This window comes from Chelon labrosus (assembly GCF_963514085.1).
Source record: "Chelon labrosus genome assembly, chromosome: 9".
In the NCBI taxonomy this organism is placed as follows: Eukaryota; Metazoa; Chordata; class Actinopteri; order Mugiliformes; family Mugilidae; genus Chelon; species Chelon labrosus.
The window spans coordinates 15,954,648-15,966,827 of record NC_140359.1 but is presented as its reverse complement, the minus strand read 5'-3'; the positions used below and the strand labels follow the sequence as shown (position 1 = coordinate 15,966,827).

The window sequence follows — 12,180 nt, the reverse complement described above, 5'->3', positions numbered from 1 at the left end:
ATAACACAGAGGACGGTTTGGTTTCACAGGAACACTTAATACAAGAGCAAACTAAGTAAAATTTTCCTGAAACAAACAAAAAACAGAAGTCCCCAGACTATCATTATTGGCCGGTCTACTGTTTGGACAGACACAGCGTTTAAGGTCTCTGTGAAGATCCTGGCTTCAGCTGCAGTATGTTACATTAGAAGACTGAATCTGAGACTGACCTCTCCGTCTCCATCTCACTTGTCACTGGGGACTGAGCTGATCCAGCATATCGAACTCTGCTGGCACGCGCTCTTACATCCAAGACAAACAAGGACAAGCAGTTCAGCGTGCCTTCCCCGGTAGAACTAATTGATGAAGATGAAAAGCATACCATCTGTCATTTCATAACATCCTTTCATGAGCTTGGAAAGCAAGGCATCATGCAGGATGGATCCCACTGCAAACGAAGCATCTGCTGATTAATTAAAACGATATAAATATATATTACGTAACGTCACAAAATAAAAGCAATTAAGGCGTTGCTCACTTGCAGCTGACACGACTTTGACTAGTACAGTAGTTGTGAATATTTCCATAACAGCCGAGGGAAAACAAAATGACCTTACAGACAAATCAGTGTACATCATGTATCATCACACCAGATTAATATCATACCAGTCACGGATTTATTGACACATTCATGATTTTGCAGAAAGGAAGACATAATTACACTCTGTCCTCTAGTCTGAGTCTCCTGCCCCAGAGATTAAATTACCCTAAACAATACGCCGTACTAAATTAATTTATACAGAATATTTTCTATTTCAGGAACTATTTTCACTTCCTTATTTCCTTGTTAAGCTCCAGGGTTAGGGTTAATTTCAATGGCAGATATCTACTGCACATTTTAATTACTGTGAAACTGTGAAATTACATCATTGGTGGTTTATGCGACCACACATCATCCAAATTGCACTACTATGATATGGAGATATGAAGTAAACACAATCATCTTGATCAGATTCACATGCATGCACACAACCACACACACACACACACACACACACGCGCGCGCGCGCTCTTGAGTGCACCACAAATGGAAGAAAAGCTGTGTACTTACAAGCGGGAGACTGAGCCTTATCCCGTGCGTATTTTAACCCGAATTTCCGGGACAATATCAGTGTCTTAAGCAAAAGGAAGCGGGTGAAAAGGGGAGAAAGAAGGAGGTCATTCCTTTCAGAACTAAAGCCCCGCTGGATGAAAAGCAGAGTAAACGGCTTACTGAGAGAGAAGAGGAAAGAGAGAGGGAGAAAGAGAGAGAGAGAGAGAGAGAAAGAGGGAGGGGGCGGGAACACCAGACAGGGAGTGAGAGGGTGACTGGAACAGAGAGGAAGAGCAAGTGTCTTCGAGAATGTGTGTGGGGTAAAAAAAAAAGCAAGACTAAGAGGCAAGGAGACGGAAAGAGCAGCCGAAAAGACGACAAATACTTAACGGATGTTCAATGAGGTGATCCTGATCGGTCCTTACTTCGTCCTATAGTCCTACGGTTTCAGCACCATGGACAGAGCACACATTTTTTTTGTAAAGGAAGACCAAAAACTGGGATGAAGATGAAAAATAACACAAGCAAGACGATAAAAATAACTGAAACCCTTGAAGTAATTTAAGCACAGTCAATGGTTTACTCACGCACCTAATTGGAGTCAGTTTAAGCACAACATGACCCTCAGACTGTCAGACTGACTTACTGATCAAAGGCTGATGTAGATCAATGCACAGTTATTCAAGAACTCAGGACAGGCATCAGCTTGCATGCAGGTCAGGTGCTGGTAGTCACCCAACAGCTCCAGCTCTCCACTGGATGGCCGGTTCCAAACACAATTCATTTCCCATCTCTTCCCCCCAGCAGCTTCCACTAAAATTAGCCATCTAAAGAAATTTTCACACAGGCTACATCAAAATAGAGGAGTATGTCAAGCTCTCAAATACAAGGCAACACTGGAACAAGTGATTTCACGGGCTATTATCAGTCCTTCAGCAGCACTGGCAAAGACGAGGGAGGCCAGACCACGAGGGCGATCGTGTTCAAGGGAGGGGAAACACTGCCATCTGCTGAAAGTACATGTTGGAAAGCCAATCTATATTAAAACCATATACACTAATGGAAGGACAGCCAGTTATAAATAGGAGACTCATCAATTCAAATAAATTCACCAGTGCTAATTCAAGTAATTGATTCAGTGCTCTGGTGAGAAAGGTTGAACATAAAAGCACAATAAGACGATAATGAAGCGACAAACCACATCAACGGTATCAAGTTATAACTCTTCTCTGTATTGGCACACACCTTGTGCCCAGGCTTTACACTGTGTTCTCCTGAAGAGATCGATAAGAGCTCTTTGTTCCACTGGCAGAGAGGAGAGGGGAGGTTAATGATTGTAGGCACTGTCACCAATCCATGTCTGTCCATGGAAGAGACCAGGTGGCAAATTTATCTTTAAATTTTAACACTGATAAGCACCAACATAGTGATTCGCTGTGGTACTACTCTCAGTAACATTTGCTTTAGCAGATACTTAACTTTCCGTAGACGCACTCAGACAGCGTTCCCTTTTCTCACATTCTCTTAAATCCTCCTCCCACTGAAAGATCAGCCGTGAAAGAAAAACACAAAGGCGCACCTATATCCTTTCTCTAAGCTTTAAAGCAGATACTGACTCAAAGCCTGAAGTGCACACAATTTACTGCTTCATGCACAGCAGCGATTATAACACTAATTAAGTTGACTAGTTTAAAAAAAAGACTAAACAAATATTTTAAGAGGTTGCAATTGACAGTGTTTAGTAAACAGTGCTTAATAATCAGTGAATCTACAATGACTGCAGACGGCAGAAACACAAGCTCCACCAATTTTATACCTCACTACAAAGCCTGAAAACGACTGTGTAATGTCTTCTGCGCCTCTTAAGAAGACTTTCCAGAGTCTCCGGGGTTATCTCCCACCTTACAGAGCGGAGGTGTGGGGCTGAAAGAGGTCGGCGGCGTCTGGGAGGCAGGAAGAGAGACGCTGCTGAGCTGTTTTACGGGAACTGCAGGGTGTAGCAATTTTTTGGAGTCGCAGCCACTGCTGTCGGTTTGTGTGTGTTCAAATGGTGTTGTTATTATTTTTTAAATTGGCTGAGCGCATCTTTAAAAGCCAATGGTTTGCTAGGAACAGTGGGATGAAGAAAAACTGCTTAGTCAGTGACAGACATGTATAAAAACTGAAGGTAGAGCGATTTAGCAGTTTGGCTGACTGATCTCCACCATCAGGGCATTTTATAATCCTTTTAACTGTGGCCTTTTATTTTATTTTGTTGTTTGGAGGTCACAGAGTTGAAGGATACTGTTCTTATTGTGTAAAGCCCTTCATATTACGTCCCCTTCTAAAGTGTTCTACAAATAAAGAGCTACTTATTTATTGACATTTTACAAACTACTGCTATCAGTGGAGCACGGCTCTGATAGCGGCGGTGCGACCTCCACCAGTCACGTGGACGCTCAATATACAAGGTCATGGCAAAGTCACTGCGTACCTGAGATAATTTCTATTTAAACAAAAGTTTTAGTCTTTTATATCTGACGCATTAAAACATTCTTTAATAATGAGCATGATAAGGTCTTTGCTCGTAGCATGGCATTTCTGACCCCGTCACCTTGGGATTAGCGGGGCAGGGATATCATCTGATTAACTGACTATTGGCTTTTCAACGCTCCAAATTACCGGTATTACATTAGCCTTTAAAAATCCAATATCAGTTGAAGACCAGCGACGTCTCATTCGTCAGAGTTAAAGAGGGAACAGCAGCATTCCTTCAAACAGACACGCTGATCACACAGTTAAAACACAATATCTACAGCAAACCCATCTGGGCAAGGAGAAAACACACACTTCTCTCATTAAGGACATCTTGATCACCTCTATTATTATTATTATTATTATTATAAAAAAAAAAAAATGCTACTTCAATAATTACAGTACATTAGAGTAAAAGCATGGTCATACTGCACACTCATATGCCGACCTTTTTGTAATCACTTGAATGAGTAATATGTTCTGCTGTAATCTGAAAGCTTTTTTACAAATGTTTCATTTTAATATAGTGTCAGCTCAAAACAGCTGTTATACTGTGTGGTCTACCGGATGATAAAACGTAGGATTTCCAACTATATTCTTGTTTTAATCAGTATTAAACTGAAACCAGTGTCTGTCTTTTTCCACTACTCTCTGCTTCTCTTGTAGAGAAAACATGTTGTGCAAAACATCCGCCTAATACACAAAGATGGACATTGTCTAAAATGGGATGTCAAATTGTGAAAGCTTTAGCAAATGTGCACACACACACACACACACATACACACACAAAAACACAGATTTGGACACACACACACACTAAGTACTGCTGTTCAATAGCCTAACCTTTTTAAAATACAAATATATCAGCATTCCTCTGCTGCTTACTGGAAGTGGTGAGCTAAAAAGCACTCACATTCTCCCCCTGTCTATATATAGTGATCTGACTTTCAAATGGAGGCCAGAGGAATATATAGCCTGTCTCGGTCTCTGTAGGCCCTGTTTGCGAAAGACTCGGGGCAGAGCGGCTCTGGGATGATGCCAGGGCGAAGCGTGAAGAAAAACGGTCCTCCCAGCCTTTTCCCACAGCCTTTGACCACCAACATCTAACACAACCATGCACGAATAAGTTCCCTTTGGAAAGGAGAGAGGTCTGTTGTCAGGAGGACGCTGAATGGTAGCTCAGTTCTCACAGTACCATTTGCATACTCCAGTTTGTTTTCCAAGTTGACCGAGCAGACAGCGCTGCCCTCTCCTGGCTCACAATGGAACGTGAATTACATTAAAGAAAAGGTGTGAGCGGCAACAACAGCTGTGCTGAATATCAAATTGCAGAGGACACTGGAGACCATCGGCTGGAGGAAAAACAAATATATCCAAATATCTAGGCAGGCCTAAGAACTGTCCTGAATACGAACACACCTTTCACCTAAGATAAACACACACTAGTATGTTTACTCAGACCATATCAACCCAGCCTTTATTTATCGAGGATGGATTCTGACCATTAACATCTTGCACCTGTGACTCACGGCTGTATTACACCCCTGCAGATTGCGCTTCTAGTACAAACAGCATGTTGTGGAGATTACATTTTCCACATAAGAAGCTGCCTGCTGCAGCTGCCCTTACCTGACTGATCGTTCATCATGCGGATGGCTTTGGCTTTGGCCAACTCCAGCGCCGTCACCCATCGCTGTCGCTCCACTTCTGTGCTAGCCTTCAGGTGGTAAGTGCGTCCGCCGCTGCTCAGGACAATATTGCAGGCGTCCTCTGTGTCGATGTGTGCTGTGGCCAAGTTTATTGTTCCACGACACGTGTGGGCCATCTCTGCCTGTGTTCTGCAAGAAAACATCAGGCAGAAAAACCTGAAGACACTGGTCTTAGGTATGAGCTCATTGCCATTACCAAAAGTCATTTGTTCAACAGTCAAAAACACAATAATGCAAATTATTCACATAATTCAGCAAGGTTGCAGGTAGGATAATGCGTCAGACATTCCTATGGCCATTCAGCACAAGCAGGGGGATAAAGAGAGAGACGGCTGCAAAAGTGTAATTACCTGGACATTTCACTGAACCCACACATCTCTGAAGCACACCCATTCAAGAAACCTAAATCTGCATTAGCTAATGTGAAAGAAACGGGATAGTCTGAACCTCTGATTCACTCAGCGCGACAGGCCTGCCCTGCTCTGAATGTGCTGAAATGCCGGTGGCCTCCACTAAGACCAACTGTTGCACATTCAGTGGGCCACAAATTGTAGATAACAAGGCCATTGTGTGGAGGCAAACCTCTGTAGTGAACACAACCAAACAATGAATAACAGTGTGAACAAAGAGAGAACAGAGTGTGAGAGGTGGTAACAAACGGGAGAGCGATAGTAGGGAGACAGAGCCAAAGCTGCAGGGGCAGAGATTAGGACAAAGAGCAAGGGCTAGGTGACTATATGCACTGTGTCTTTAACAAAAGCATAAATATTTTTTCAGTAAACAAAGTTTTCAGTCAAGTTATTAAATAAGGTTAATGTTACTGCAATTGCATTAAAGGAAAAAGGAAAAAATCTACAGAAACATTTCATTTTTTTTTCTGTGGTGGAAAGCTGACTGGCTCACATTTTGTCCCAGCCAGGCGCAAGCTAAGCTGTAGGGCACGGACGGACCCTCATGTTTCTGGGAGAGCAGGATTTCAGTCCGGCCACAGACTGCTGATTAGCAGGCTCAAGCAGAGGGCAGCGACTAATCAGCAAAATCATATGCTCCAGTCACACTGCTTATGCGTGGACGTTGTATCATATGAAACAAACATATCCTCAGCCCTCCCTGTCACATGTTTGCCCGTCCATACCCTAGGAAACAGCCACTTGGAAGCATGCAGCCATGCAGTCATGTGGATTTATCTGTGGGTGCTAGTGTCCATTCATCCATCCTCAGTGAGCCCTCACTGCCACAAGCAGCTGCATCTCAGCAGCTCTAAACCTCTCCACCAGCTCCAGTCTTAGTTGACACTAACAAGGTGGTTGCTGCCTTATTGAGTCAGATGTTGAAGTGTATTTATAAGTTCTGCCAGGCTGTGCCTTCCCTCACACGGCTTCTACTCTGGCTGAAGTCAAGTCTTGTTATAATGCCAATCCAGAACAAGCGTTTCAGTGTACCACTCTTCCGCTGGCACTCGGTGCACATCAGTTGTGCAGACAACACCGCACTGGGGCCATGCGCAGCAGTGCAGAGAGCGGGCAGGGATCCTGAACAGCCCCGTTTCCAACCTCAAACCAGCCGAGCTCAGCCACAGAGTCCTGGATGGAAGTGGGTCAACAAACTGAATGTGCTGCTGATAAGTAAGATGAGATCCACAGCGATCACTTCAGCCCTGTAGGGGGCTGAGGCCATGCAAAGGCCATGAAATTCTACAAAAGCTGGGAAAGAGGGAAAAGGACTACATGGACATTAAGGCACTAGTAGAGGAGTCTGTAAAGGTGCGTGAGGTGCAGCTGAGGACTTGAGAGGGGTGCTGCAAGTCGAGCTGAGCCAGGGTCTGGTGAGAATTGCAGTGCTTTACCTGTCAGTCCCCTGTGCACATATCCTCATAAAACACAAATCCACCGATCTGGAGCATGTAATGACAGAACAACAACCGGTGAACAACACAGAAGAGACGGCCATAAGCATGAAGCGACAAACACAGACAGGCAAAGAAAAAAAAAGAAAAAGACTCAGTACCCCGAGCATGAGAATGTAGAGAGGCTTTGTTGTGGCTGTGGGCTGTAATATCACAAGACATGGAGGGAGAGAGCCAAGGAAACGCTGGGGAGTGTGGCATGCTGAAGACAGAAAAGAAACATAAGACCGGGAAACCTAAGCAGTGATGCTGAAAAAATGGACAGGATGACATGACCTGCTGAAAGACTGAAACAATGAGATGTTGAGAACGTGGCCGGACTCCCTGCTCTGTTTAATACGACTCTCACTTTCACATAAAAACAGACCCGGACATGCGAGCTGAGACACTTTTTCCAGGCACACACTCTGCAGCCTGGTGCTAAGGCTAACGGAGAGACCATAAAAATATTAGATCACAGCAGCTACTCTGCTGATGTGCCGGTCTAGTAAACACTATTCATGCCAGGCTCCACCCTCCAGCTGAACCCAAGGCTGGCTCTCCTTGTCCGCCTCCCTGCACCCAGGACTCGAGTGTGCAAGCAGCAACACCATAACCCGACTCTCCAAAGGGACACAGACGGCGCAGAACCCCCTGGGAAGACTTAAACTGACACTATCTAGTTACTCTCCTGCAGCTGAGAAGGAAACATGAAAAGCCTAGTCTACTATGAAAGACAAGGCCGGATTCACTGATATGGCAGCTCCAATGGCACTCAAAGCTTTAATGCCCTGTAATCTTCCCTAACACACCAAGCCGGATTTACGTTAGGAGGTGAATAAGTAGTGCTGAGAGTATTAAAGCTGTGAGGAAAAGTCAATTAAGAAATTAAAAATTAAACGAGTTTAGTGAGAGAGGGAGGACAAAGGTCTTGTTATATGTCTTGTGCAGCACAATGAGGCTCTTTGCGTGATTTGAGCTGAAAAGGGGGAAGACACAAAGCTGATGTGGAGTAAAAGACAGCCAAACCTTGCAGCGTCAGAGCCAGAAGTAATCAATAACAAATGCAACGCTGAATCTTTATAAAACTCATTACAATTTAACAGGCGCAAGTGCTGAGTGTGTTAGTCCGTCCACGGAGTCGCAGCATTGATTACGCTCCATTGGCTCCCGAGCTCCAGGTTAGTGAACTAAGCCTTCTCTCTGCTTCGACAAGAGGAGGCTTTAGGAATCAAAGTGAAGCCTTGGGTTATTGAGTAGACCGCTAAATGGCATGTCACTGTGGTCGCTATTGATTTATCAGAAATATAAAACAGGCTTTTAAAAAGGGCAAACAAATAATGAACACAGGAAACCAAACAACTTGATCAATGAACGTCGGGCTTGACAGGCTTTAAAGTTCATCTTATCGTGACAGAGTTTAATGGGTTATAAAATATCACGGGTTGATCCGAAATGAATCCTTAAAAAAAGGACCGTTTGTCTTTTGGGTCTTCATTTTAAAGACACTAAAGGTACCAGCAATGTTAAAGTACAAGAAGCAGCTGTAAATGTCAGTATTATTAAAATACTGAGCCGGAGCAGTACTTAAAATATTTGTATGTTTATCTGTCCTTTAGAATCGAAGGGCAAAGATAGTGGAACATAAACGCGGTGCAGGAAGTGTACAACTGACATGCCACACAATTTTCAGTTGGCACACAATGAAGACACGTTAATTAACGCTGTCTGACTGTTTCCCTTTTACTTCACTCACAATAGAAGAGCGGATTGTCAGGCTGAGAAGGCGCACGCAGAGGCACACAAAGCCTGAAGTCAGAAACACAATGTGGTCTGCCAGGAAGACATCAGTGGAGGGGACAACTCGTGCGCTTCACTGCCTCTGTGCTCGGATGTCGACGGGCTACCTTTACTTCAGGGACAGCAGTCACCTTACAACATAATGGACTATTATTAGAGGGTAGAGGCAACAGGCAACAGGCATCCTTTCACCTGGAACGCAGGCAGCCATAGCTCTCTATCAAATAAAACTTTGCTGACCATTAGGCTGCCTGAGAAAGTGCAGGAGATTTGGTGCGACTCTAGAACAGGATGGGATGAGATGAACCAAAAATGGGTTTTGATCAGATTTCTGCAAGCGCAAACAAAAAATGTTCCCTGCTTAATCTGCAAATGTATTTTGCATTTATGTCTGAGGGAGCTGCAGGGAAGCGTCATGAGTCAGACCTTTGCCCCACAGTCAGAGGTCCCAGACGCAGACACACTCTGGAGAAACATCATTTAAACAAGGCAATGAACTCCTTCATGCTTCATTTAGCACTCTTAACTTCCCAATGAAAGATGACACGCGAAAAGACAATTATCCTTTAGGGATAAGCTTAGTGTCACATTATTTTTATCACTGCAAGCAATTACAGTTTGCATTAACACTTTAAGCGAGAGGTTAGAGGGGTTTATTTAATCATTTGTGATTTGTGAAGGCATTCAGTCACAACTTTTGACTAACAGTGGAAGGTCAACTCCATCGGGCACAGCTTCATTCTGCTGAGAAGCATTTAATTAAGGAAACTGGCTCAGACCGGATCAACAACTGTTGCAGCCAATTCACTTAAGTGTAACACAAGATCGTTCTTTTATGTTTGTTAATTCAATGGACATAAACACGTTGGCATCAGTGTTACACTTACATCAAAACCAAAGGCACAGTGGGCACCTTTAAGGAAATAAAACATTTATTATTTCACTGTCGACAAAAGCAGTTAAGTGGAAGAAAGCCAAGAGGTTAAACATGCCAGAGTCAAGCAATTACAGCAACAAAAAGTGTCAAGATTTTGTGTGTCAAGATAATAGCCAGTTAACCACATAACAGAAAATGAGCTGACTCTGGTGAAAGCTGCAGAAAAATGCTACAAAGTGACGTTTTTATTATTTTATCACACGTGCTGTTCCAAAGGTCAAGACTGAACCTCCTCAGGTTAGACCAGGGGACAGTTAATTCACCTGTTAACATTAAACTGACACAAAATAAACTGTGATCTGTTTGTTGATTTGTCTTAACAAGAATTGTAATTTAGCAGAAAAGTAATCAAGCCTGGAGTCAAGTTACTGCTATGATTTACACCGATCAGGCATAACATTATGACCACTTTCCTAATATTGTGTAGGTCTTCCTTGCCCCTCCAAAACAGCTGTGACTCATCAGAGAATGGACTGAGGGTGTCCTGTGGTGTCTGTCAACAGAATATTGTTAGTGGGGGGCTTTGGGTCCTATGGGTTGAGGAGAGGGGCCTCTGAGGATCAGACTTGTTGCAGTGCATCCCACAGATACTTGATCAGTTTGGGATCTAGGGAATTTGGAGGCCAGGTCAACACCTTGTGCTGTTTTTCATGTTTTTTTGAGTTGTTCCTAAACCGTTTTTGTGTGTGTTCCTGTGTCATGCTGCATCCTACTGGGGATGGCTGCTGCCATCAAGGAGTGTCATTGCTATGGGGTGGAGGTGTCTGGTCTAGTCTAGGTGTGTGGTACATGTCTAAGTAGCATCCACATGAATGCCAGGTCCAAAAGTTTCTCAGCAGAACATTGAATTGTCACAAGATGGTCAATGTTATTTACTTCACCTGTGGTCATAATGTTACGGCTGATCGGTGCTTATCTAATCAGACCTTCGTGAAGCTGTACAACATAGATGACCACTGTGTGCTGATCGCGAACTGAAGGAAAACCACCCAGACATACTTTATGATCCTGAACACCCACACCTGAGGGAACTTGACTCCCCCTGCGAGAAGCACCTGAGCCACAGGTGTTACAGGCTGTTGTTCAGCTAACGTTAGCTCACAGCCAGCAACTGTGTGAAGGGTGAGGGCACAATGAGAATGATAGCGACCATCTTTTTGCGACCTATCTCATTACAGTGGTCATATTGAGTAGCTTGGCTCAGTGACGCGAGCTAATGCAATGGATACAGATACACCCCGCAAAGGAATATGACAGGGACGAGAAGTGGGCATTTTGAAACAGTGACATTGACACAACGGGAAATAACTGGGGCTTAGAGAGTACTGAGTACACATTAAAAGATCAGGGCATGGTGTAGTATCAGAGAGGAGCGGACAGCTGGATCTCTAGCCTGGCTAGCTTAGTTTGCTAGCTCACGTCGGTCCCCTCTCTAACACTCTTGTTATTTTATTAATTCAAAGTAAAATGCTTTCTGAGATGCGTGCGTCTGCCCTTGTTGCTGCGTTTAAGCACCCCACACTGAGTTAAAGTTGAAGGCTTTGTCGCCGTCACCCTGAAGTAAACAGACAGCTGACTGTCCATTTGACAGCTAGCTTTAGCCTGCTGCTGCTAACCAGCTGAGGCAGCCAGCTGTAATGATGCGCTGACACCGAAATACGAGTCGCCGTGCGCCCAAGCTGCGTTTATTTTGAGAGCTCATGCACCCTGCGTCGGCAGTGTTTACCTGTAATATGAAAGCAGGCCATTGCTGAGGACAAACCACCGCCGCTGGTACCCTTTCAAGTAGTTGGTCCATTTAAAAAGCCAGCCTTTGTAAGTATCCGACCCTGGTGCCGGGGCCGAGGTGGAGGCGGATGCCGAGCCCTTCCCTTGCTCGCTCATCCTCCGCTCCGCCGCACGCCAAAGAGCGCTGGGTGAACCGAGGGGCAGCAGCGGAGACAGGGACACTATCCCACCGGGACTACCGGGGCGAGGAGGTCGGCACTGACGAATGAGCCTGACGGGAGAGGGTCCAGTCTGGGGCGACAGAAACCACCGTGAGCCCCTTTCACATGACGCCGGAGCGGACACTGGAGGAAGGACGAGAAGTGATGCCAAGACACTTTGCTGATGCAGACTGCAGAGGATTCACAGCACAGAGCTGGGCTGGGTAGAAAGGAAACTCCTCACACAGCCTCCATGCAATCCGATAAGGCTGTCCCCAAACTGCAAATGATTTCCATGGCGACAGTGCCAAACCGTCTGTGGCAGCTCTTTTAAG

General features: G+C 44.7%; 1 protein-coding gene across 1 annotated transcript in view; it reads right to left on the bottom strand.

Moving 5' to 3' along the window:
• osbp2b (oxysterol binding protein 2b) overlaps positions 1-11,801 on the bottom strand; it is a gene marked incomplete at its 5' end in the record, with an annotated part of 43,482 nt that extends 31,681 nt beyond the window's left edge. The window contains 2 exons of the mRNA XM_084551664.1: positions 5,216-5,424; positions 11,644-11,801. Of these exons, the coding sequence (XP_084407790.1) occupies positions 5,216-5,424; positions 11,644-11,801 (367 nt within the window). The remainder of the gene's footprint in view (positions 1-5,215; positions 5,425-11,643) is intronic.
• Positions 11,802-12,180: the final 379 nt, after the last annotated feature.